The sequence below is a fragment of the Podarcis erhardii genome (genome assembly GCF_964252035.2).
Source record: "Podarcis erhardii genome assembly, chromosome: 2".
NCBI lineage: Eukaryota > Metazoa > Chordata > Lepidosauria > Squamata > Lacertidae > Podarcis > Podarcis erhardii.
In genome coordinates, this window is record NC_138498.1 from 54911872 (window position 1) to 54938129 (window position 26258).

At 41.0% G+C, this 26258-nt stretch overlaps 2 protein-coding genes across 4 annotated transcripts in view; one reads left to right on the forward strand and one right to left on the reverse strand.

The window, feature by feature from the left end:
• The window catches only part of LOC309336399 (RNA-binding protein 27-like), a 29063-nt gene extending 16834 nt beyond the window's left edge, over nucleotides 1-12229 (reverse strand). The window contains exons 1-7 of one of the 2 annotated variants that reach the window (XM_081852045.1): nucleotides 11990-12229; nucleotides 8157-8275; nucleotides 6809-6933; nucleotides 2798-2889; nucleotides 1912-2123; nucleotides 992-1252; nucleotides 540-770 (exon numbers count right to left, since the gene is read on the reverse strand). In XM_081852045.1, coding sequence (XP_081708171.1) covers nucleotides 540-770; nucleotides 992-1252; nucleotides 1912-2123; nucleotides 2798-2889; nucleotides 6809-6933; nucleotides 8157-8275; nucleotides 11990-12048 — 1099 coding nt within the window. In that variant the 5' untranslated portion in view covers nucleotides 12049-12229. Of the gene's footprint in view, nucleotides 1-539; nucleotides 771-991; nucleotides 1253-1911; nucleotides 2124-2797; nucleotides 2890-6808; nucleotides 6934-8156; nucleotides 8276-11882; nucleotides 11955-11989 lie in introns of those variants that run through there. The other variant, XM_081852046.1, reaches the window with a different exon arrangement.
• Nucleotides 12230-12496: 267 nt separating this feature from the next.
• The window catches only part of LARS1 (leucyl-tRNA synthetase 1), a 45911-nt gene continuing 32149 nt past the window's right edge, over nucleotides 12497-26258 (forward strand). Inside the window, exons 1-8 of one of the 2 annotated variants that reach the window (XM_081852028.1) lie at nucleotides 12497-12686; nucleotides 18701-18819; nucleotides 21707-21794; nucleotides 22796-22876; nucleotides 24031-24165; nucleotides 24360-24521; nucleotides 25020-25132; nucleotides 25877-25940. In XM_081852028.1, coding sequence (XP_081708154.1) covers nucleotides 12684-12686; nucleotides 18701-18819; nucleotides 21707-21794; nucleotides 22796-22876; nucleotides 24031-24165; nucleotides 24360-24521; nucleotides 25020-25132; nucleotides 25877-25940 — 765 coding nt within the window. In that variant the 5' untranslated portion in view covers nucleotides 12497-12683. Of the gene's footprint in view, nucleotides 12687-15865; nucleotides 16011-18700; nucleotides 18820-21706; nucleotides 21795-22795; nucleotides 22877-24030; nucleotides 24166-24359; nucleotides 24522-25019; nucleotides 25133-25876; nucleotides 25941-26258 lie in introns of those variants that run through there. The other variant, XM_081852027.1, reaches the window with a different exon arrangement.

A 26258-nucleotide genomic window follows, 5' to 3' on the forward strand; every position in this document is an offset into this window, starting at 1 on the left:
TGGGGTGCTGCCTGGGGAAAAATGAGACAGTGAGCCAACCCTGTTGACTCTGCCTCCATCACAAGGATGTGGAGATGGCTGCATGGGTGCAAACACTCAGCAGGCCCAGACTATTCAGAGGAGAGCCATCTTGTTTGCCCAGCCCCATGGCTCAACCCATTTAGGGTGTGTCAAGTGTTGAGACAAAATCTTAGTTTCTGTTTAGCCATATACCTAGACCACTGCTGCATTTGTTAACCTGAAAGCTTCATAACCTGACTTATATATATCAAACTGACCTTCACATTAAAGCCTTTGGCAAAAACCTAGTTAGGAGTCCAAGCACTGGATCTACTAGAGGGTCTGGGCAGGAGGAAAGCAGTTTTCAGTTATTCCCCCTGCAGCTCCCTCACCCACCCTTAAATGTGCTCTGGAGGGTCCTTCAAACCCCCGATTCCTGTAATGCTACGTTAGAGAAATAAAGCACAATTTATGAAATGTTCTCAGCTACTGTGCCGACTGTAATATTTTAAAGTGCTATTTTAAGGAGGAAATCTTACTTGGTATAGGAATTCTAACAGGTGGCGGCGGCCGAGGATGTACATGTGGCCCTGGCATTCTCATGTTGTGAGTTGGGCCTTGCGCAGGAGGCATAAGCATTCCAGGAGGAGGAAGTCCTGGGGGTGGTGGAGGAAATGGAATCATGCTTGGCAAAGATACTTCATCCACTACCAAGGGGTCATTTCCGTGATCATATTGACAGAGGTCACCAAGTACACAAAATCCTCTCTCTGTAAAATAAAAATAAATCACAATATAAACCATCATTAATGGTAGCTTACCTTTATCTGATTGATTATATAGATTACATATGAATGAATGAAAATAGATTACATATAGATTTTAAGCCAAAGTCTCACTTATACTGTGTGGCTGGCAACATTAACAAAATAGCTCAAAACAACATTCTTAATTGCAAAATCTAAGTAGAACAACCAGGAGTAACACTCACCGTCGTAATCTCGACAGCGTCTTTTTGGTGGAGCGTTTCTGCCAAACGAATTAGGAGCAGAATGATTGTTGTAGTAATTCGACCAGCTTTCTGTTGTGTTTTCAGGATGGTGAGCAGGTGCAATCACAGTAACAGCACTGGGAATACACTGTGCTCCAGAGGAATACTGTTCAGTAGAGTTAACGGAAGACAAAGCCACTGGGTTATATGAGCTCTCCATATCACTCCTTTCACATTTGAATTTGGCTCGATCTCTGTGATCTGAAAAAAATATATATCGTAATAGATTAGGTAAGTTTCTATGTTCGTCCTTCGTGCTTAGAGATTCTGTGACAGCATACAGAAAATTTAACACCATAACAAATGCGAGAAAAACCTGGTTAATGTCTTAACAGTGTTCTTAGGCTCGTTCTTGCAAGACAATGTGAATATTTGTCCTGCAACGTATGCACTAACTAAACTGATTTCCTTTAGAAATAAAAAGTAAACTGTATTTTTCAAGTAATTTCAATTACTTTCTTTTGTCTTGAAAGGCTATAGCAACACAAGACCTCAGTTATTTAGGGGCAGGGATCCATTAAAAGTTAAGAAAATCTAACACTTCTTCCTTGCCAAAAGAAACCTAGCAATATAAAGCAGCTGCTTTTACCAACAGGGAAAGTATAATAGAAGGTACTGCTCTACCAGAATACACCTGAGAACAAATTAAAAAAATATATCCCTAGATTAGGTTGCTCTCAGATCACAGCTTTTAGCCAGCTTTATAACAAGTCAGCAATCACTTCTTTTCAAAGACAATTCTGTTTGTTGAATTTGCCAGAAATTCAAGATAAAATGTTCATTAAGAAGTATGACATTTCATTAACTCCCATGAAACTCAAGATTAGACGTTACTTGTCTATTATCCTTAAACGACTCACCAACATTTCTGTTTGCATCCCTTTCTTTGTTTGCCTCCTGGTCTTTGCTTCTACCTCTGCTGCGGCTACGACTTCGGCTAAGTCCTCTACTTTTACTGCGACTCTTACTTCTTCCCCTTCGCCAATCGTATTTGTCTCTATACAAATCGTTCCGTTCGTAGTATCTATCATAATCTCTCCATTTGCCATCATCTCTTTTTCTCTCTCTAGTTCTATTAAGAAAAACAACACATGCAAACAGGTGGATATAGAAAAGCTGAAAATGCTTATGGCATCAAAACAGAACAACAGTTTTGACAGAGGGAAGTTTGTATGAAGAACTAAACAACGTAATTATATCCAAGTGACATCAACATTGGAAAAAAACTACAAAAAATGTTAGGTGTAATAGCCCTAAAGCAAATAAACGCCAAATTGTTTGTCTTACTAAAGGATGCTAGTACTGCATAAAAAATAATTTTAAAAAATCATATTAATATAGTTGGGGACTGCCCCCCTCCTGCATAAAACAATTATTTGCCTCCATGGGCACAGAGGATTCAATACAGTTCTCTAAAATTGTGTGTATATTTACTTATTTCATTTATATCCCATCTTTCCTGCAGCAAGCTCAAGGTGGGGTACCTAGTTCTCCTCCACCCATTTTATCCTCACAACAACCCTGTGAGGTAAGTTAGGCTAAATGTGATTGTCTGGCCCTCAAGGTGACATCTTAATGGATTATGTGAGAATCTGTAAAACATCCCGATCATAATGCAAAAGGAGGGGAGACATACATTACTAAATTTATCACAAAACTTATTATGATGTCTGAAACAGAAGTTTAATTGATTTGGAGGCTAACAAATGCTAACAAGTGTTAAAGAAGAATACTTCAGGTACTAACCTTTGCTCATTAGAATCTGAACGATTTTTCTGTGGGCTAGTATATTTCTTCTTTTTGCCCTCTCGCTCACCTTCAAAAGTCTCCTGAAATGGCTAAAGACAAACAGCAAATCATCACCTCACATGAAGCTCACTCCCAGGGGCGCGGGGAAGACCCCAAAGAATATAAAAACCCATTTAAGCAATAAGAGAGCAAGGCTCGAGACAAGTCACTGTATACACATTTTAAATTTGCTTCTAGTGTGAAATGTATTGAAGAGGACAACTACAAAAAACCATCTCTTCCCATATGAACCAACCTGGACCCTGCAATCATCATCTGAGGCTCTTCTGTTCTGTGGTGGCTCCCCCTCCCCCCAGGGAGGCTTGCCTGGCACCTATCTGTAGGTGCTAGGCAAAAACACTCCTCTTCTCTCAGGCGTTTGACTAATTAAACAATACACGGTCTTTTAAATGGGGTAAGTGGCCTGCTTTGGTTTGTTACTATGGTATTCATTTTTATGTTATTATAAACTGCCCTGTAAATCTAGGATGAAGGGTGGTATAAACATTCAACAAACAAACAAACAAATGTCCATCATAATATTTTTTATAATTGTTACCTTTAAGGAATTTCATTTTAATTTTAAAACTGCTATATTTTAGGTTTAAAAAGATTGCCTTTACAGTATAACTGTGGAAGCACTCATAATTTGTTGCAATATCCCTTGTGTTCAACAAGGCTGGATTACTACTTGGACTCAGAAGACTTTCACAAGCGAGGCGGGGCAGGGGGTCACAACAAATATGCTGTTTTATTACTTTTATCGGGTCTATGGGGAGAAGACCATGAAGACACTTCCTAGCTTTAAAATGTCAAAACTAGAATTTCAAATTGGGGCCTGAAACAAACTGGCAACCAGAGCAGTCGGGCCAGAATTTGTGTGTGTTCAATGTTCATGCTTCCTTGTTCTGGTTAACAATCTAGCTGCCATGTTCTGAACTAACTGTAATTTGGAAACTGTATTCAAAGTCAGCTCAATGTATGACACATTGCAGTAGTCTAATGTGAAGGTTCCCAGAGCACAGACAACTGAAACCACGCTCATGTCTAGCTGGATAGGAACACAGCTGAGCTAGCTGGCGGAAGGCATTCCATGCCACTGAGGCAACTTATGCTTACATTGACCAAGTTGGATCCAAGAGTACCATCAAGCTGCGCACCTGCTCCTTCAAAGGGAGTGCAACACATCCAAAAAGAAGATGCATTCTACTCATACAGACAGAGAACTTGCACATTACCAATGTCTTAAGTCTTATTTGGATTGAGCTTCAATTTGTTGGCCCTCATCTAGCCCAGAGTTCCATGCAGTTGTTAAAAAGAATGGGAGATAAAATCGAACTCTGTGCTTTGGAAGCTTCATGCAGCTAAACAATACCCTCTAAGCACTACCTTCTGGAGAGAACAAACCAAGTAGGAACAAAGCCTATTCTCAACTCTGACAGCCTCTCTGTAAGAATATTATGGTCAATGGTATCAAAAAGTGCAGAGAGGTCAAGAAAAATCAATATGGACACATCCTCCCTGTCCCTTTCCTGACACAGGCCAACAAAGGCAGTCTCAGCAAGAAAGGCAGGCCTGAATGCCAACTGAAATGAAAAATCAGTCTCATCCAAGAGTTATTGGGGCTATTTCAGGGTTATTAGTTTTCATAAGCAGAAGAGCTGAAATCTCTAAACCGTCACTGAGAGGAGCTCTGCATAAAGTGTGCAAGAGTCTAACTCTGTAATCTCAAAGCCATTAGCTTTCATTACATAATGCAATTCATACTTTCTAAAAAAGTTTGTGGAAGAAAGGCAACAAAAGTGTGGCAGAATATACTGAACTGTCTATAGAAAGGGGGGGAGTCTAAACATGATTTAAGCATTCTCTAGTTAATCTTTTGATATCTAAGAGAATTTAGAATTAGAAATAAAAATCACCTTTAACATTACATGAAATACAGGCATATGAGATGGGGGAGGAGTGGGACTGTGTGGTGTGAGGATATCATGTCTCATTTGACCTTATCTAAGTATAGCCAAATACTTTGCTGTAATATGTCCACCACTTACATCAGATCAGCCCGTCTGAGCTATGAACACATTACACTTTAACTGGTTTATTCCTCCACTACTTACTCTTAAACAAGACACCCCTAGTACTATGAACTGTACAATCTTAGAACAGCCAAGGTTGTAGGATTTTAGCAAACAATGTATGAAGTCAGACTCGACAGGATTCAGGATAGGTAACAGAATGCGGGGGTACTTGAAGCTGTGGACTCTTGTAGAGCACCTCTCTTTTCAAGTAAACTTTCTCAAAAAGCAGAAGATTGCAGAGGTCTGGTTATGTGGCTTCAGAATCAACTTTAAAGCCTGGTTGCACTCCCTTAATAGGAGTTAGACACTGAGTGTGCTCACTGATTCAGCTTCATCATCAGAAGGACAAATGTAGCAATGGAGAACCTTCTACCAGTTTAGATTGGTACAACAGTTACAATTGCAACTTTGCTGCATTTGCAGCACCAAAGTGACCTCCCTGGGGCACAAGCCTGGGTAGGGTGTATGGAGGTCCTGGGCTGCCAGACGACAAGACTTCCCTCTCGGCTTCGCTGAGGTTGTCCAAAAGAAAGCAGAGCAATACATTTGGCACCTGTTTGGCTGCAGGAGTTACTAGGAAGAGGCATACAAGACACCATCCAACTGCCTTAGGCACCCCATTCTGGATTTGTGTAGAGTTTGCTCCTTAAGACTTTTATACTCCTAATTATGTCCTGCAAATCAGTGTGCATAGATTGTTCCTCAGGGTTTACTCCTGAAGCCTTTCATACAAATGAGTATAGCTGCAAGGTAGAGACGGTTTAGGATCAGTGTTTTCCTTCTCCTCCTACCCTCCCAGGTTGACAAGCCCCATCTAGGACAACTGTAACTGGGCAGATAGTTTAACTTGTTATCCACACCATGGTAACCACCTGTCTGGATTATGCAAGATATTGTGTGTGGGCCTGTCTCTGAAAATTGTCCAGAAACCTCAGTCAGAATATGGCTGCAAGGTTATTAAGTGAGAGAAATGAGAACATTGCACCAGTGCTCATCACCTTCACTGGCTTCAAATCTGTTTCCAGGCCCAATTCAAAATGCTGATATTGACCTTCAGTCTTTTATGGTTGCGGGTCAGGGCACCCGGAGGATTGCTTCATCCTATATGCACCCTGAAGTCTTTGTCTGAGACCCATCACTGGGTGCTTCCACCAGGTGACTGCAGAGAGCACGGTATCATATTTTTTGGTACCACATGAATACCTCTTTTGTTATCCAAGAAAATCTTTTAATAAAAACAATTTAAATAATAATAGTAATCCAGGACTTTTAAAGTCTTTTATAGCTTTAAACTGTTTCAACCTTATTAGTTTATTCTCATCTCCTTGTATTTTGGGTTGCATTGTTTTTAGCATATACTTTTTATTTCACTACCCAATCAATTTTATTTTGCTTCCGTTTATGTAGTAAGCTGCCTGGTGAACCTTGGTACAGAGTAGGCTATAAATAAATGTAAAAGCACAGTGTTGACACCTCAGGTTTACCAAGCCATTCATCATCTAAAAGGGCTGAACTATGAAAGAAATTTTCACTTTGCTAACTGCCATACAAAGCTTTTCAAAATGGCATGCATAACTATTAACAATGGATCTCCACTATTAAAGATAGTGAAACTGTCACCTGCATACACACACTAGCTTATCTGCTGCCTTTGGATATTAAAGGGGGAAAAACTTCTCATGTTTCTAATAAAGCTAGACTAAGGCTGCAATCCTATAATTGCCTGTCAATAAGTCACATTGAACTCAAGGGTGCTTGCTATTGAGTAGATATGTACAAGACTATACTGCATGGCTTCAATCCTATGTACACAGTGGGACACATTTCTGAACAAACATGCACAGGATTGCACCAAGAGACACAAGCAAGAGACAAAGAAATTTAACATTACCTCCTCTTTTATTTCTTCCTTGACCTGACACACAGGCTTCAACTCTGGCTTTGCTGGTTCATTAGGGGCTAGGTAATCCTTCGTATACAGGCTCTCGAAGAGTTTATCAACAAAGCCTGAGGTTTCTGGAAGAGACATACAGAAAAAAGGAATCATTCTGAAAGAGATCCTACTCCCTAGTTTTATATTTATATTTTATATTAATCACACTTCTGCTCTTTTGATCCAGGCCAGTTGAGTTCCTTGTGCCTGAAAGAGCGCTGGTCTAGTTTTCTCATTAGCAAAAAGTCTGCCATGCTACACTGCAAGTCTCTTTAAAAGTAAGGAGTATTTAAAAATTCATTTGCCAAGTGACACAGAGGTCTACCATTTGAAGGAAATGAAATGTTCCACAAAAGTACACTCTTGTATGGTGTTGTCCTCTACCTAAACTAGCCCTTTAGATCTATGCCATATGTTCTCAAAAATGCATTAAAACCTACTGGTTAATCATTTTGTGTACAGAAAAAGATGGTGTAAGTGTTGGTGTAGGCAAATGGAGCTTGACGATTCCTTCCAATCCTGGAGTTCCAAAGCAGCGGTGAAGATGAATGCTGCCTCCTCATCAGCCCCATAGTTAAGAGCATATAATTTATTTTGGCTTTGCACCTGCCAGGCCCAAGAACAGGATCATAAGCATCCTCTACAACCTTCTTGGAAGCGAGCCAACTATAGTTTGTGAGCTTTCACCATAGTTAAGATCAACCAATCTATGGTTCAGACAACTCACTAAACTGTAATTAATCTAATTACATTTTAGTCAGTGCTAAACTATGGTTTAGTATTACACTGAAATGCAGCCAATGTTTTGCGGCTTATGTTCAAACACTTTGTGATTCATATTTGTATTTCATAGCTAACACATGCTACACTAACTTAGAGATGAACTGGTTTGTGCCATAATAAAATTGTGCTCTAGTTACTTCTATTTTTTTGTCTTCATAAGTTAATATGGATACTCTTTGGCCAATGTAAAGATGTATTTCTCCAGTAATTGTGCACAGAAGTTAAAACTATCTGTGACGGGGGGGGGGGGGGGGATGTTTCACACTCTTATATAGTGCTTAATTGTAAATAGGCAAAGTTCCTTTATGAGTACAGTACAATTGTTTTACTGAGAAGTTTATACAGTTGGAGCTGCTATCATATAATTAAGCTCCATCTAGGTGACCCTTGGGGGTCCCTTCAGACTCTACAAATCTATGATTCTATCTCCAGGTCTCCTACCTAAAGTTTCCTACCACCATATTCACAAAATCCTGCCATTAGCAAGAAATAAAATAAAATAAAATAAAAATCACAGCAGTACCTTTTTGCAGAAAGACATCTAGCTGATCAGCGCAGAAAGCCTTCAGTTCTTTTTCTGGTTTATCTTTTTTGACCAATGCCACAACATAGTTAGCCAAGGCTGATGGATCGGCATCACATCTAAGGAAAAAAATACTGCTATCGTTATGTAACTTACAGCATTATGAGTCTAATACACAATGAAGCATTACAATGGATTCCTCTTCAGTGAAGACATGTCATTAAGCATGACTATCTCCCCTCATTATTAAGCAGCATGTCCCACAAATTTTAGTGGGCCATGCTTCCAAGTACATATGGTTAGGCTAGCAGCCTTAGAATGAAGTCTTCTAATTCAAGGGTGGATAGAACATCTTGCTATTGTTTTAATTTAACTAGTGCTCGATACAAAAATAGAATTGATACAAAAATAGAAATTATGTTGAACAAATGCTATACAAACAAACAAGCAAACCTACTACTTGGTATAATTTTGACAGCTCCATGGAAGAACTAAGAACATAAAAGAGCCCTGCTTGATCATGCCATGGCCCATCTAGTCCAATTCCCTGTTTTCACCATGGCCAACCTATGAGAAGCAAGCAGGGCATGACTGCAGCAGGGCTCTCCCCAATTTTGATTTCCACATTTGAGCAAATAATCACTATTCTACCCTCAAAGTGTCCTTTGTGAGGTTTTTAATTCAGCTGAATTAAAAACTTCCTCTTTGCTCCTGGATGCTGAACCACAAATGGCTTAATTACCTGGGCAACTGGGCCAATCAACATATGATTGGCATGCAAAGAGTATCAGTTTAATGCCTGGAGACTCCAGTTAAAGTCTAGATAGGACCCTGGCATAAGACTCAAGACAGCAAACTCAACAATAATGTGAGATGGACCAAAGGATCTGGCACAGTATAAGGTAGCTGTAGATATTCAAGAAATCTAAAACATATGGTAAATTAGAGACATTTTTCTACTTTTCGTATGTTAAATGAAGCACATTTTTATGACCGGTTCTGAAACCAGGGCTGAAAAAATGCATGTTGATCTAACAAGGACATAATATTCAAAACTAGGTTTCAGCAACTGTATTTACATACAGCTGTGACTGCAAGCATAAGCCAAACAACTATCAATATTAACCAAATATGTCATTTAGCAAATTAACCAAAATGGTTTGTCCAGAAACTACTATGCACAACTACAGTGGTGCCCCGCAAGACGAACGCCTCGCAAGACGGAAAACCCGCTAGACGAAAGGGTTTTCCGTTTTGGAGGCTCTTCGCAAAACGAATTTCCCTATGGGCTTGCTTTGCAAGACGAAAATGTCTTGCGAGTTCCTGCGCGGTTTTTTTCCTCCCCCCCCTTTTCTAAGCCGCTAAGCCGCTTATCAGCTGATCCGATAAGCCGCTAAAAGCCGCTAAAAGCCGCTAATAGCGCTAATCCGCTAAGCCGTCAATGGGCTTGCTTCGCAAGACGAAAAAACCGCTAGACGAAGAGAATCGCGGAACGGATTCTTTTCGTCTTGCGAGGCACCACTGTAAATATACTGGGTGAAATTTAATGTTGCGCTATGATAAGCATTCCATCTGCACAAGCTTATACAGTAGCCAGAAAGAACTTATTCTACCCCCCCCCCCCGTGTACTAGGGGTTCTCCTAACCCTCCTGAGCCAATTTCAGGGGGCAAGCAGGGGGAGGAGAGTGGGGAAGCCGCATTGCACAAACAGAAGCCCTTGCCCAGGACTTTCACCAAAGTATCTGAAGAAGTGTGCATGCACACGAAAGCTCATACCTAGAACTAACTCAGTTGGTCTTTAAGGTGCTACTGGAAGGAATTTTTTTATTTTGTTTTGACCATGGCAGACCAACACGGCTACCTATCTGTAACTTTCACTCATAGAGTTTGCTAGGTGAATCCCACCCACAGTAAAGAATTTAGGAACTTTTCATGGTCATAATTATGCAAGTCTGTAATTATGGATTAAATACCAAAATTGCCCAGAAATGCAAATGTGAAATTGCTGCTTCTTTATTGTTTAATAATAAATCAGAATTTTGTAGTAGTTGAAATAGGAAATGCGTATTAAAGCCAACAAAAACACAAAGGCAGCATAATTAGCACTTGAAATGTCTTCAAGGAACTGGGCAGGCATTTGGAAATTAATGCTTCACAACTCTATGCAGCATAGAAGTACACATTAAGATTATACAAATGAGACAGAAATGCACTCTGTCTATTTACAACAAGGTAGTTCAAGTTTACTTTTAACCCACTCTTGGCATATTCAAGAGTGTCTGTAGTCTTAACTCTCTGTTCAGAACTTTAAACTGAAGTCACATATCAATTCAAGCTAATAGTTTAGTGTAGAGCAGTGTTTCCCAACCTTGGGTCTCCAGCTGCTGTTGGACTACAATTCCCATCATCCCTGACCATTGGTCTGGCTAGCAAGGGATGATGGGAGTTGTAGTCCAAAAACAGCTGGACACCCAAGGTTGGGAAACACTGGTGTAGAGTACTTGCTCCCAAAGTTAAGTGCAGGGAAGTTGACATGTTAGCTCCTGGGCCAAAAAGACAATTAACAGACCAACTGCAAAAATATATATAATATAAGATTTCTGTCTAGTATCTCTGCCTGCTTATCACTGATGCAGTGATATACACTTAGAATTTAAGTGTCAGCTTGACAAAACACCAGCTTATTAAGCAACAATGTCAAGCTCTCAGTATATATTCAGGATGGGGAACTGTATCTTAACAGTGGTCCAAAACTCCCCTACTCCCATGGGCCACTTTGACAACTGCAGCTATGGGAGATAGCAAGGCGGGGTGTTGCTGTGAATCCCTCCAAAAGGAGGGGTCATATCATAAAGACACCACAGTCTCCACTGTGCCTCATTTCCAAAAAGTAAACACAGACCCTGGGTAAGCAGCCCAAGGAAACCCAAAGCAACTTATATCCAAAAGCTTGCAACTAAAAATAAAAACACAATCAAGATTGCCCTCTTTCGTCTGAAGTGCTCTTTTAAACTGCCCTAACAAACAACTTATCAACCCCCAACATTTCAGATGTTATGACAAAGGGATGAACACAAGACGGGACAACATTTTGTCTCCACTGTCGCACTCCTGCAGTAAGGCACACTTGGCCTAATGCTGCATGTTTTAATTTTCAAGGAGCTGCTCTGAAGAGTAGTTCCCCTGGTTTTGTAAAAGTGATATATACTGTGGTAGCTATGCATTCTAAAACAATTAGTCACCAGATTACAGTTTGGAAGAACTACGAGCAAGTGCAGAAGACAGAAAGCAGCACCCCTCTTGAAATGGTAACCCTGCATAGCCCAATAACCTCAGCACCTACTCTTTCCGCGTGTGTGTGTGTGTGTGTGTGTGTGTGTGTGTGTGTGTCCCGTCCAAACAACCAACTTCCTCACGCGGCCCCTCAGCGGCCTCCCCGCCCCATAACCACTTATAACCTTAACCTCCTTCCTGAGGCACACCCCTAGTTGACGCCAGTTGCCCCGCACCCCCTGCCGACCCACAGCAGCTCTCCACGAATCCCCTCTTGCCGCCGCCGCCGGGCACTAAGCCCATCCCAGCACATGTACCCCAGGACTTGAGGCATTTTACCGACCCCCCCCTCACCTATTCACTCACCCCACTGACTCTTTAGCAAGGAGCCCCCACATATACGTAACTCCTCTTCCCCAGCTCGGCCCCCCCTTTCCTCGGTTGCCTCTCACCCCTCGGCTCCCTTCTCCCACATGTGAAGGCCTCCCCCGCCGCCCCGCCGCCGCTGCCCCTCGCCCTCCTCTTCCACTCCCCACAACCAGCCCCCCGCCGCACTCACATTGGCTCCAGCAACTTGGCCAGCCAGGATTTGAGCGCGTCCACGTTCTCTATGATCATGATGGTGGCGGCGGCGGCGGCGGCGCTGCTGCTGCGGCGGCGGCGGCTACACTCCGGGCAGCATCTCTCCGGCTCCCTTCCCCCACCCGCCGCTCCCCCGCGAGCAGTTACTCGCCCGCGGCAGCTCCCCCGCTGTCCTGTCGCCCAGGCAGGGCCTAAGAGTCAGACCAGGAACTAGCTGAGCCGAGAGCGCAGCCGAACCTGCTGGGTGCCGGAGAAGGGGGAGGGCGGGGACCCGGTCTCCCGGCGGAGCCAATCGCGTGGCGAGGCCCCGAGCCGAGCGAGCCAATCCGCGGCCGCGGGAGGTAGTGGGCGAGCGGGTGTGGGAGGGGGGTGAGTGGTGAAAGGCCGCAGCAGGCTAGGTCGAGGCAGCACGCGTGAAACCCTTTGCGGGCGCGCGAGCAACGTGAGCGGGGAAGAGGAGGGGGGAAGTAACAAGGGTCGGCACCGCTCCCGAGGGCCCGGTGGCTTCGAGCCAGGCCTCGGCACGCCGTGTAGACGGCGCTCGGGAACGTGCGCAGTGACTGCGAAGAAAGGGGTTGTCTCTGAGCGCGTGCAGAGTCCCGTCCCGTCCCGAACAGACACAGGCATACACACGCACACAACCAGTGGATGGGACTGCAACCAAATAAAGTATGGTATGTCCTCTGCGTTTTCCAGAGCATGGAAGGATAGCTTCCATTTTATTTCTAGCAAGTGGAAGGTCGCTTGCGAATAATTGGTCCCGAGCTCAGTGGAATACGTATCAGGAGTCAACGTACGTAGGACGACATTTCTTAGCGACATTTCTTTGTAAACTGCAATCCTAAACACGCGTACTAGAAAGTTCTGAGCTTGCGTGTGCTCCATTGGGGGTGGGGCCCTCATGGCATCTAAACCCCGCCCCCTTGGTATGTAGAGATTTTAACCAAATTTCCCGGTGTTAGCTATAAGGGGTTGCCCCCTGGCCCCGCTGTGACTGGAACACTGTCAGCGATCTGGATTTAAGCTTTGGGTTGTGCCGTGCAGAACTCGTCTTTTCCCGTAGGAAATTGGTCTGATCTGTGCGTCTCTATTTCTAGAGACGTGCTTGCAAGGTGCGATCCTGCGTTGTTCTGCAATATTACGTTTAGTATCCGTTTCAAGAAAGCTTATACACACTTACCTGGGAGTAAGTCCCAAAGGAGACAATAGGACTTCTAAGTATTGGATTGTGCAGCAGTGCACTCAACAAAACAAGGAACAACCAGTTCCAGTTGAGATTGATGATGTCTGAAACAAAGGATATGGTAACAAAGTGCATTACTGGATTTTGGGGGGGAGAAATCACTTGACATGCATTAAGTCCACAACTTAAGTGAGGGTTATGTTCTGGGGATTGCACCTAAAATTAAAATTGTGTATAGTGAAAACCCATTGGGTTCAATGGCGGGTGGGATTGGCATAGTTACTTTTCCCAGAACCTTGCTCCCTCTTTAATTTTTCTTTTGCAGTGTGCATAAGTTAAATGCGTGTAAGTTGCGGGCTTACTGTACTGTGAAAGGAAAGCAGCAAACATAATAAAGTTGAATCATTCTTCCTGATATGAAAGTTTCTTTGAATTCTAGGACTTATGACACTTATGATACACTTATGTACACACATCTATTATAAGGTTGTCTGAAAGCTCTAGACATGGTGAAGCTGGGCACATGACGGTCCTCAGACCATTTCAGGTGGGCCTCAGTGCCAGAGCCTGTCTAGGGCCTCTTGTCTGCCCTGCTCCATAGCCATTCCATAGCCTTATAGTTAGACCAGTGTCCATATGAGCAGCTCCTTGCATGCTGAGTAAAGGTGGCTGGGAGACAGATGAAGCGAAGGAAGTTCTTCCTTTGAAAGAAAAGAGCCACAAGACCTGTTGAAAGAAATTAGAAAGGGAGATAAAAGGCTAATTATCATAATTGTTAATATTTAAAATAATAAGAAATAAACTCTGAATAATAATTATTAGCAAATTGGGACCTTAAAGGAAGGTCATAAGAGTAGAAAGCTGTTATAGAGGAGTAAGAAGTTATTAAATAAACTGGTAGCCTGGGAATGGAAGGAAATAAAGTACAGGTGGGAGTTTGAAAGGAAAATGGGAGAAGAAATCACAGATTGATAAAAATACTTCAAAAGTTTTCTGAGAGTGGGAAGGGGAAAATGTAAAAGAAAAAGAAAAAGCATTCTCCACTTAGAGCCTCTGGATCAGGAAATTCTACCCAAAATGGGGAGGCTAAGTTACAATACATTGAGAGTAAATGTCTTATCTTGAGAAACACTGAGCTATGGAATTTCCGAAGATGGATTAGATATTAGTAGAAAGCGAAAGTAATTGCCAATTGTAAACATCTTTGATGGGTTTTATTTTCTGTAAACTACTTAGAAGTGGTTGTTGTCTTTAACAACCAAGCAGTTATATACATTTTATGAAATAAATAAAATACTGCCACACTCTGCCTCCATCTGCCACCATTTTGTGGCTGACACTGCCCTTAGACTACCATTTTATTACTGGTGGGCCTCTGTAATTTTCAGCTGGCTCAAGCCTGTGGATAGAAGGTTCAAGACCCGCGGCATGAACCATGTTGTTTTAACTAAACTTTTAGTAGTGTGTCATTCCAATTTATTATGTACATGAGCATACCATAATAAATATTATTTTGCTTTCTGATAGCAGGCAAAGATACATAGCTATATTAAGAACAATGGGTAAACAGCAGATTTGAAATGGCAGCCATTTTGAAATCACTCAGTGATGTCTGTTAAAACAGTACTGTATATTAGCTTCACCTGGTTAAAGAACAGCATAACACCCTAGCTATTTGAGGTACTAAAGCTTGTATTCTGTAAGTGCTGTATATTAGTTTCACACCCTGCTGAAGAACAAAGGTATAGAATGCACAATAAATTTGTTTAATTTTAATTTTAACATTACTGTATTCTATCATGTTTTTAAGTGGACCTTAGGTTTTGTCTATGGATCTGTATAAATGAATACCATGTATAATCTGAAAACTGAACCAGTGTCTTGGGGCTAATATAGTTTCATGTTAAAGCTTCTGATCATTCCTTCATACCTTTCTGTTTTTGAAACACAGGCTTTGACAAAGGCTTCTCATGGTTTCAGCACATTTATTTTACAGCACATTTTATTTATTATACATTTCCACACAGAACACAGTGGGACAACCCCAGGTGAATGGGTAAACGGGAACACTAACCCCAGTTAGTTGGAAGTAGTTGGCATAGTGAATTTGGTGGGATTCGTATCTGAAAACATACACACAAAGATTGTTTTGGGTGTCTTCCATCCTCTGCACCCTGACTGCATGTGACTTTGAAGGTGCAGAAGCTGTTTCCCGTTTTTTAAGGTTTTTCTACAACTTTCAGAGACTTTGAATGCTTATGAGAGAACTATGCAGAAAACTATTCTGTCAAAATACATACATAGTTTCTGCTCCTGTTAAAGCTCTTAGGGCAGGACTCCTGCAATACTATCGCATAGCCATAAGCGTGAAGGAGGAACCAAAGGATATTCTCAAGCTGTCAATTCTTCGTAGTCACGTGGACAAAGCGGGAGGGTGGAGGAAACAACGAAAAGGGCCGCTTTAGCGCCCTCCCCCTGCGGAATAGGACCAAGAAAATTAGAGGTTCGGACACCCCTGTTTTTATACATTGGTGCGGCTCTCAGCCCCTGTGCATTAGGGGAATCGTAGTATTCCGTTCTATGAAAGCTCGGCTCGTGAAGAACTACCCGGCCAGCGCCTTTCGGGAGTCGCAGTTCTACAGCGTTGTCAACGTTTGCTTTCGCGGCGTGTGGACTCCAGCTCCCGACAGCCTTTGCGAAGGAAGCGGATGACATCTGCGCTCGCGTTGCATTGTGGGGGAACCGGCAGCGTGGAGTGGAGGAGGCTCGAGCCGTGAGAGCAGCTGTTCGCTGAAGAAGCTCGGGAGCGATGACGGTGAATGCGGCAGTTGATTTTGGGTGGTCGCGGATGAGGGGGTAGTTTGGGGGGGGGGGTTTCCGGATTGGACCAGAAAATGGACCCCTCTCCTGCAAGCAGAAGGGAATGGAGGAAGGCCGACCAGCCACCGACCCCCCTCCCTTCCTATGGGCTTCCTATTGCTGTGACAGCTCCGTCAGTTAAAAGGGGGCTTGTCTAGCATTTCCATGTCAAATCGCTAAACGTGTTTCACGCCAAGCAAGCAAGTCGCATATGCTTATTTTAAGATACATAATAGAAAATAGCTTATTTGTCGGAGTTGTGATTGGGTCTAGTATTCCCGTTATGCGGTGGGCTCCATTAGATTCACTCAAATTCAAGAAGCAGTAGATATTAATGTGCTGTGGAGATGGGTTGAGATTTTATGCTGGAAACTTCTTTTCCTTCCTGAATGGTATCCTGTGTATCTGGTCAGCATAGTTTCGTGGCTGAACCTCATGCCTTTAATAGTAAAGTAGATGAGAGAACCATGGCAAATACAGCTTGCCATTTAGAGATGATAAAAGCTGTATTTATTGAAGTTATATATTTTATGCAACTGTTAAAGATATAAAATCTCATCCTGGTTCATTTCCTTCATCATCTCTGAGCTCTGCTCTTTATGGGGAAAGTGTGTAATCCATTTAACAAAAGATGGCATGCTTGTTAGGGTCTTCAGACAAAATTTGTTGCCACAGCTTTGTCTAAAGGTTGTGTTGATGGACAATTTGTATTAAGTCTTATGTACAGTATTTTATAGATACCTTATGGTGTCTTGCCTTACTTTACTGGCCCCTTATTAGCAACATTAGAGTTTCTTTCCTGAGAAAGGCCAGTGGTCTTGAGCCTTTTGGGGTGGGACAACCCCTCTACATTATTGATGTGGCTGATCTGCTGAAAGTGAACATCATAAATTCATTTTTGAGGTATAATACGTTGCATCAAAAGTTTTGAGTCCGTGTCAAGGAGCTTTCATTTTAAATGTAAGATGCCTGTTTTCAAACTAGATCAATGATCATGGAAATACGTGAGTTGGGTCTTTTTGTATTGCTATATTAGCTGCATCTACACTGGCTTCTAGTATGTTTGTGGCCCCAACTTAAAGTGCAAGTTATTGCTTTTAAAGTCCCATATGCTTTAGGATCTGCAAAACTGCCTTCTCCAGCCTGAATCTGCCCACATATTATGGTCAATGTAGAGATCATATTATATTTTCAGGATAATAATTTATTTTTTATCTGCCGCCCATCAGACTGGGTTACCCCAGCCACTCTGGGCGGTTTAAAACACAGTAAGAAATCAAGCATTAGTGAGGATGCAAGGCGGGTGGTGGTGATGGCAGTGACGATGACCACTTCTGAATGCTTTCTACCCCTGGTTCATCTATATGTGCTAATTGCTTCAAATGTAATAAATCTGATGTGTTTGTGGTAACACTAGTCCGACTGCTCTTTGCCTCACTAACCAATAATATGACAGGCTGGGTTCAAAATTTTCATGCTCCACTCGTCAGGAAGAATTGTCCGATTGTGCTTGAGCTTGCATAGCACCTCAGTCTCCAATTTAAAGCCACCAAGACTATCCAGCTGATGAAATGTAGTTAGAGTATGACAGATTAAAATTAATTTAGTTTCAGTGCTGTCAGTTAATATGCTGCAAAGTAGTTTTATGCAGATGAGCATTTTGTGATTAGATGTTACTTGTGTGTGTATTTCTTTCTCCTAGAGCTTCAAGCAAAAGTATCTGCATCGTAAAAGTCACTTGCTTTCACACTTTCTGTGCCTGGGCATTACTTTAATTCTTAAATTGTATCTTTTTCCAAGAGAAAACCTTTTCAGTTATACTTTTTTTATTTAAAAGCAACACCAAACCATATTTGAGACAGTGATGTAATTACGGGCTAATTAACCAGACTAAGAAAGCTCTAAAATTTTGTCACACTTTTGAGAGACACCTTGTTTAGTCATCCTTGTAACTGAGTCCTTACCTGTCCCCATTTATTTCCTTCTGTAGACACGAGTGCATTGTTTAAGGGGATAGGTAGGGTTAAAGTTCTAAACTAGGCACAATGTTTTGATAAGGGCAACGCCTACCTTACTTCTCTGAAATGGGATAGCTCAGTACCTCAATGTGGTCCAGTGCCTTTTCTGTCCAGAGCATGCAGAAATGCATCAAACTCTGAAGATCACATAATAAACTCTGAAGAGAGCCTCATATTGCACACTGCTGATAACAATAAATTTTAAAATGTGGTTATTTATTATTTTCCTTTTGCATATGTCTCAAGGTGATGTACATAATAATGCCAGACATTTTGCTTATTAAAGATGTCAAGATGAAAGTTTTTAATGCGTGGCAGCAACTAATAAATGAGTTTTCTGGCAAACTGACCTTGACATCTTGCAGAATTGATAATTCCAAAAAACACACACTAGGATCTAAGCTCATATGGAATCATGGATAGAAATTTAAAGTATTTTCCTGTAAATGCTCATAACTTCTTTTTAATGCAGTAACCTTGAACAATGTATAGGAAACATCTTACTTGATGAATGTTGTGGAGGGTGTGTGATAGGTTCTGTACATAGTGGATTGTAATATTCCAGTGAGATTCTGTGTAGGCGTTTATTGACTTTTAAACTAATCACTTGCTCTTCTTCTTCCTTAAGGAACGGAAGGGGACAGCTAAAGTGGACTTCTTGAAGGCAATCGAAAAGGAAATCCAAAAGAAGTGGCATGATGAGGGAGCATTTGAGATTAACGCAGCAGATGCTGCAAACCACAAAAGGTAGGGATACTCTTTCCAGAATTATGACAAAAACTAGAGACAAAAACAAAAACTGGTAAAATGCGGTCTTGACTATGCTACCACTCAGTGGATTTGTAACTGGCTGACTGACCAAACCCAAAGGGTGCTCATCAGTGGTTCTTCTTCATCCTGGAGAAGAGTGACTAGTGGGGTGCCACAGGGTTCTGTCTTGGGCCCGGTCTTATTCAACATCTTTATCAACGACTTGGATGATGGACTCAAGGGCATCCTGATCAAATTTGCAGATGACACGAAACTGGGAGGGGTGGCTAACACCCCAGAGGACAGGATCACACTTCAAAACGACCTTGACAGATGGAGAACTGGGCCAAAACAAACAAAATGAATTTTAACAGGGAGAAATGTAAAGTATTGCACTTGGGCAAAAAAAATGAGAGGCGCAAATACAAGATGGGTGACACCTGGCTTGAGAGCAGTACATGTGAAAAGGATCTAGGAGTCTTGGTTGACCACAAACTTGACATGAGCCAACAGTGGAAATGATGCCTTATGAGGAACGGCTAAGGGAGCTGGGCATGTTTAGCCTGGAGAAGAGGAGGTTAAGGGGTGATATGATAGCCATGTTCAAATATATAAAAGGATGTCACATAGAGGAGGGAGAAAGGTTGTTTTCTGCTGCTCCAGAGAAGCGGACCCAGAGCAATGGATCCAAACTACAAGAAAGAAGATTCCACCTAAACATTAGGAAGAACTTCCTGACAGTAAGAGCTGTTCGACAGTGGAATTTGTTGCCAAGGAGTGTGGTGGAGGTCTTTAAGCAGAGGCTTGACAACCATATGTCAGGAGTGCTCTGATGGTGTTTCCTGCTTGGCAGGGGGTTGGAGTAGATGGCCCTTGTGGTCTCTTCCAACTCTGTGATTCTATGATTCTATTCTAGAGAGGGGAATGTGCAGAATATTTAAGGTTTGGGTCACTGTGGCTTTTGAGGAGCCTGAATTGGGATCGGTGTCTTGAGTCTCAGTTGTACCTGTTTGGTTGACTTTGCATGCCATTGCGAGTTCACATTTGGATAGCTATGGCAATTAGCACCATTAAAATACCTGAACAGCCACTGAGGAGATTCCAACCAGTTTTTTGTATGTCAGTTTTTTTCTCTAGCATGGAAACTTGAGCTATTTGTATCAACAGTTGCATTGTGTTCTTAAAGAGCTATGCAGTCTATAAAAGAATTTTATTGTAACACTATAGACTTGGTATAGTTCTAGAATATTAATAAATGTTGTCCCCAATTTTGATATTACTTTAGGAAGTGTTTAACCTGTATTTTGTAGAAATTGTGTGTCTCCAGCATCAACACGATTCAGAAGTCTCAGTGAGGGAAAAACTGGGGAAGATGCCATTCAAGCAAATAGCAATTTTGTGAATGATCTATCTATCTGTCTGTCTGTCTGTCTGTCTGTCTATCTATCTATCTATCTCTATCTATCTATCTATCTATCTATCTATCTATCTATCTATCATCACAACCACCCCCATCCCGATTGGGACCATTCTGTTGTGTGGGGGAGTTGTGGGTGGGGGTAGGAAACCATCTCATTTACTTTGCATTCAGTGAACTGAATAAATATGCATGGGATTGTAGCATGAATGACGTAAGACTAAATTTTAACTGAATGGAAGAAGGTGTAAGGAGATTGTTGTGCATTTATGAAAGAAACTAAAACTTGATGCTCAGCTGGTAGCTTTTCCTTTTAAATCACTTTCTGAGTTGTAATCAGTGGTGGAAAGTGCATATAAAGCGGTGCATCCAATCTTCTTCGGCACCCCTTGTCCATTGCAATGACTGGCACCCCTGAGACGCTGCTCCTGTGGATTGGAATACCCTTCAGAACAGTATACGATATAGCACAGAGAATAGCAGTGGGAAGCGGGGTGTTTGCAAAAATTACATGGCCTCTGTGCTTTTTGTTGGTGCAAAGTCACTACTGAATACAACCCTCTTTATAACATTCCATGTCAGTTTTAATTTGGACAGTAACCAAAGGTGATCATGAATAAATTAGGTTCCAGTTAACTGCACACAAAAAGAATTCTAATTATCACACAAGTGGGGAAACTGTGGATGACCCTCTAGGCGGAGATAGTGAAGAACAGGAGCAGAAGACAGAAATTGGTTTAATGGGGTTCACCTCAACCCCAACTGTTATTTGGAGAGGACTTTTATGATTGTTGATGTGCATGTGTGAGCATTATAACGATAAAATGCTCAAAACATTTTTACTTTGGAAGGCTAAATTTTGTTGTGATTTATGCTACTTTTCTTCTGGTTTTTAATGCTGCAATGAAATTTTTAGTGCTCTATTTTATTTTTTAAACATGTCACATGGAAAAAATGGTTTGAAAAGCAGGACATAAATATTTTTTAAATTTTGTTAATTGATTGTGTACCCAGAAGGAGTTAGGGTTTTTTTCTATGCAACTTAAAAGATTTTGCCATCTTCCTCTGGAGTTTTTATTTGCTTGGATCAACATTTAATCACTCATTTCAATAAAACTCATATTTAATTGATGACAGTGCAATCCTATGCATTCCTACTCAGAAGTTCTGCTGAGTGCAATAGGATTTATTCCCTGGTGAGTGTGTTTAGAAGTGTAGTTTAAAACTGAATCTTTAGTTGGACGGCAGACCCAATTTATGACATTTTAGTGTTCATACTGGAGTCAGTGCATTTGCCACAAGTGAAATGCCCTTTACTGATGTGGTTGTATGCAACAACTTTCTTAAACACTTCTATATCACATATCCCTGAATAAGGGAATATAGAATTGTAGTATTTGTAATTTTTTAGTTTAGTTTCTGCAGATCATTTGATGCACATTTTTTTGTTTTGTAATCTCCATTCAGCAATGGCAAGTACTTTGCCACCTTTCCGTATCCATACATGAATGGCCGGCTTCATCTAGGACACACGTTTTCCGTTTCCAAATGTGAGGTAAGAAATTTTCCTTGTTAGCAACAAGCCTCACCAGGGAAAATAAGTGTTCTTGTTCAGTCCTTGAGCCATTTAAATGTAGGCCAACTTTTCCTAGCCTGATGACCTCCAGATGCTGTTGGAGCACACCTGCTATTCTCCCTGCCTATTGGCCATTTGGCTAAATCTGAAGGTTAAAAGAGTGCAAAACATCTGGAGGACACCAGGTTGGGGAAGGCTCTTTTAGACTGGCCTAGAAAACTCACTCTTGCAAACTCACTCTTATCTGTGTCTCAGAGCAAGAAGTGTTGGTATATAGAGGGGCGTCCTCACTGTTGACATTCTTCAGAGATCTGCTTACACAGCACTGCTTTCAAATATTTGCAAGATGTTTTTATTTGTGCTTATCCTGACTGGGGGGTAAATGGAGGTTTTAGCAGTTGTTAAAGTTTCATTTCTCATAACCTGGTCAGATAACTGTTTTATATTAACTTTAAAAAATGTATTGTTCCCTGTGTGGAGATTTTGAGATGGAGCAAACAGAAAATTTAAATCACTGTAGAATTTTTCTTTGCTCTAGGGAGTAGAAGCTCTCGAAAATCTCTGTTGTGAAGACATTGAGCTGTATCCAACCAAGTCATTGAGCTCAGGCAATGATTTGCTCTGGGGTGGAGCAGGGAAGAGAGGGAGAGGAAATTCGATTGCATGAGCAGAAGTCTTTCTATGAACTCAGTAACTTAGCTGGGAATTAATAACTTTTCTGTTTTCTGTTCCTTTCAAATTGTGTGTTGTGGCAGTTCTAGTACCACAAATAGCAGAATGACAGCGTGTGTCTTAAAAGCATTTTCAAAGTTTACAACTAAATGCAAGCACTTCTTAATACTTCTGAACCACCCATTTGTGTTCGATCCCACCCATTTTTCCAGTCCTGCATGCTCTCTCCCTCCCTTTATTTTTCATAAAACTCAGAAGCTTACTTGGTATATGCTATATTATTGCCATTGTGATCCTGTTTCCCACAGTTTGCAATTGGGTACCAGAAACTAAAAGGAAAAAGCTGCCTGTTCCCTTTTGGACTACATTGTACAGGCATGCCCATTAAGGTAAAATTAGGGTTTTGTTTTCTACTTCCTCTTATGCTGTCTGACTTTTTCTAAAAATAAAATATTTTTAAAAAACCATTCCATTTTGTAGCAGGGGTACACAGATTCTGAGTTTAGAAACGAAGTGGTGTGTGTGACATGTTTTAGATTTTTAGATCAGTAGGTATAAAACATGCACATAGGTGTGTTGTGGTAAAAGATGTGAAAATTCTGGTTTAGCATAGCTGTTTGAATGAGTTCTTTGTCATAGTAATCAGTACTCATGTGAGTGGCACAGCAGTTTCTTCCATATATGGGTTTAAAATTTTCTCAGGACCTGCAGATCTCTTAGGTGTGCTGAAGGGTTTGGGCATCCCTAGCGGGATTTTTAATTCTGTCTCTCCCCCGCCCCCCCTCGAACATGTCATATTCTGTTTCCCCTCTGCTTCAAAAACAGTTTGCTAGGAATAGCAAGCAGATGTTCGGCCACTCATTCCAAGTCTCTGTTACATGAAAGTAGTTACATGGTCCTTTGGATCCCTGACCATAATGTCCTAGTATCTCCTGTGTTTCTGGTATTATGAAGAAAATGTAGTAGAGTAACAGCTTGTTTATTTCTATGGCTTCTAGTAAGTCAGCTCTAATTGCTGATGCAGAGCATTTCTTTTCATCATTTCATTTTGAAGCTAAAATGAAGAGACCCATTCTTTAAAATTTTTGCACACCATAAGTGAGCCAGCCAGCCAGCCAGCCCTTTGAGGGACTGGCATGGCAGATCACTTACTACGCTGTCAACTTCAATTGAAGATATGATGCCAGGTTTGGAATTGCAGAGGAAAAAACACCAGGAAGCATCCACAAAATGAACCGTCAAAACGAGAGACCAAGTGCCAGGATGCTGATGAATATTTATTGTTAAATGAATATTTATTGGTAGCCTGGCGAGTTTCAGCCAAAAGTCTGCCTTTGGGGCTTTATATATTTGCACAGATATCTGGAATCGGCACAAGCAAATAAGCATATTGGACCACCAATAAATATTCATCAGCATCCTGACACCTGGCCTTTCTTTTTGGCAGCAAGTTTGGAATTGCCAAAATATTTTATCCCAAGCCTTGCACTGTTGAATCATTGATCCATCTATACTAACTGAGTCACTCCGGATTTTCCCATAGGCATGTGCAGATAAGTTGAAAAGAGAAATGGAGCTGTATGGCTGTCCACCAGAATTCCCTGATGAAGAGGAGGAGGAAGAGGAAGTGCCAAAGGGGGAAGAAGTGGTCATCAAAGACAAGGCTAAAGGCAAAAAGGTATAATTTAAAATATAAATGCTTTATGGTGCTGTTGTAAGATTGTTTGCGTCTCAGGGGTACAAATGTAGACTTGCATATATCATCCATAAATTTAATGGACGTGTTCATCCTACACTTATGAATATAATAAAACTGACCTAGTTTGTCTGCTTTACTTGTCTATTTACTTTGCTTTCTTATTTTCTTTGAAGAGTAAGGCTGCTGCCAAGACTGGCTCTTCAAAGTATCAATGGGGGATCATGAAATCTTTAGGTCTCTCTGATGAAGAAATAGTGAAATTTTCAGAGGCTGAACATTGGATTGATTATTTCCCACCCCATGCTATTCAAGATTTAAAGAGCATGGGACTGAAGGTACTTGTTTATTCTAAAAGTATAACTTTTAAAAAGTCTTTCTCTTAGGTTAATTTATTTCCTCTGAGTGACCCTGTGATGTTATGCTGTAGATCTTTTAGAAATAAAATGTTGAGTCACAAAGTTTGACCTCAGCTGTAACAGTGTTTCATAAACATCTGCCTACTTATAGCAAATGTTTTGGTTGTTCTTATTTAGAGGGGAAATAGCTTTGAAAGATTGAGTTACATCAGCAGTTATTGTTGCAGGAATTCTGAAGTTGGAAACGTTTGCTTCTTCTGTTTTGAACAACTAATGTCCATGGCATATGACTTTTTGTTTTTGAAAGTCCCCTAGCTTTTATATTCATCTTGTCACGCCACATGGAATGGAGGTGATGCGGTTCTAAAGTCCTCTTGGAATTAGTTTCACAATTTGTGAGAACTCTTGATGGTGACGCAGAGTTTCCATATAAACTTTTGGAACATCATGCAACTCCTCATTTTTATGAACTTCTAGGTAGACTGGAGACGTTCCTTTGTCACCACTGATGTCAACCCCTATTACGATTCTTTTGTACGATGGCAATTTCTAACTCTGAGAGAAAGGAATAAAGTTAAATTTGGGAAACGGTAAGGTAGTCCTTTAACATATTCGTTCTATAAAACTTGAATTGATTGACGTATCCTCTTGCTTAGCAATGTGTACCATTTCATAAACGTGGCCTGGTGAATTCTTTGATTATAGGCTTTCTGAGCTCACCAGTCCAATAGCCAATAGCTTCTTTGGTGTGAGTGCTTGTGGATAATTCTGTCAAATGTTGGAGAGTACATGTGCACCTTTAAACTTTGACTGAATTATCCCAGTTATGAATTGAGAATTATTGACATGATCAATAGTTTCCTTTTCAAATGAAGTAAAATAAATGATCAAATTAATAGAAGCAATTGTCAAAATTGCAAATTATTATCCTGCATTTTGTAAATGAGTAGATCATTAATTATATTGGTACAGGTGCTGTTGTTTTGCACCACGAGAACCAGAGGGGTCATGTGATATACACACCTGCTTCTATACTGACTAGATAGATGGCATTCTATTTCAGTAAAGTAATAGAGAGAGCCTATGCTAGCCAAGTATTTTGTCTTAGATTGAGGATCTTCTGTGGGAAGTGAAAGCAAAATAGAAAACAAGAAACAGTGCCCTCTTCAGTCCTTTCTAGATAGTAGCTTTCTCCTTGAAATTATTCAGCTATGAGGAAACCATTGAGAGCGTCTGAATTTCATTTTAAGCTGGGATTGTGACCTAAACACAAAGGATTTTCTGTTCAATCTCTCTTGCACTTATCTAAATAATGTATTTAATTTGTCTTTTAGATACACCATTTATTCTCCAAAAGATGGACAACCATGCATGGATCATGACAGGCAAACCGGGGAGGTAACAAAGGATGTTTGATTCATTTGATTGCTAATGATATACTGCATTTGGACTGAAGAAAATAAAGCATTTACAGTCTATTTGAATCCTCACTTAATTACTTTAAATATCTAAATGAGAACCTAAAGGGGTTTAGGTAAATTCTGCACAGAAGTCTTGTAGAAATAGTTTGATATGGAAGCAGGAATAAGTTTTTTATTGAGAGCGAAAAAGGACAAAAATAAGAAATTCCATTGGCCAATCTATTTAGATCTTGACCAGTGCATTTGTTTAACTGGAAGCTTGCATTTTTATGTTAGATTTTTCCACACAATCCCC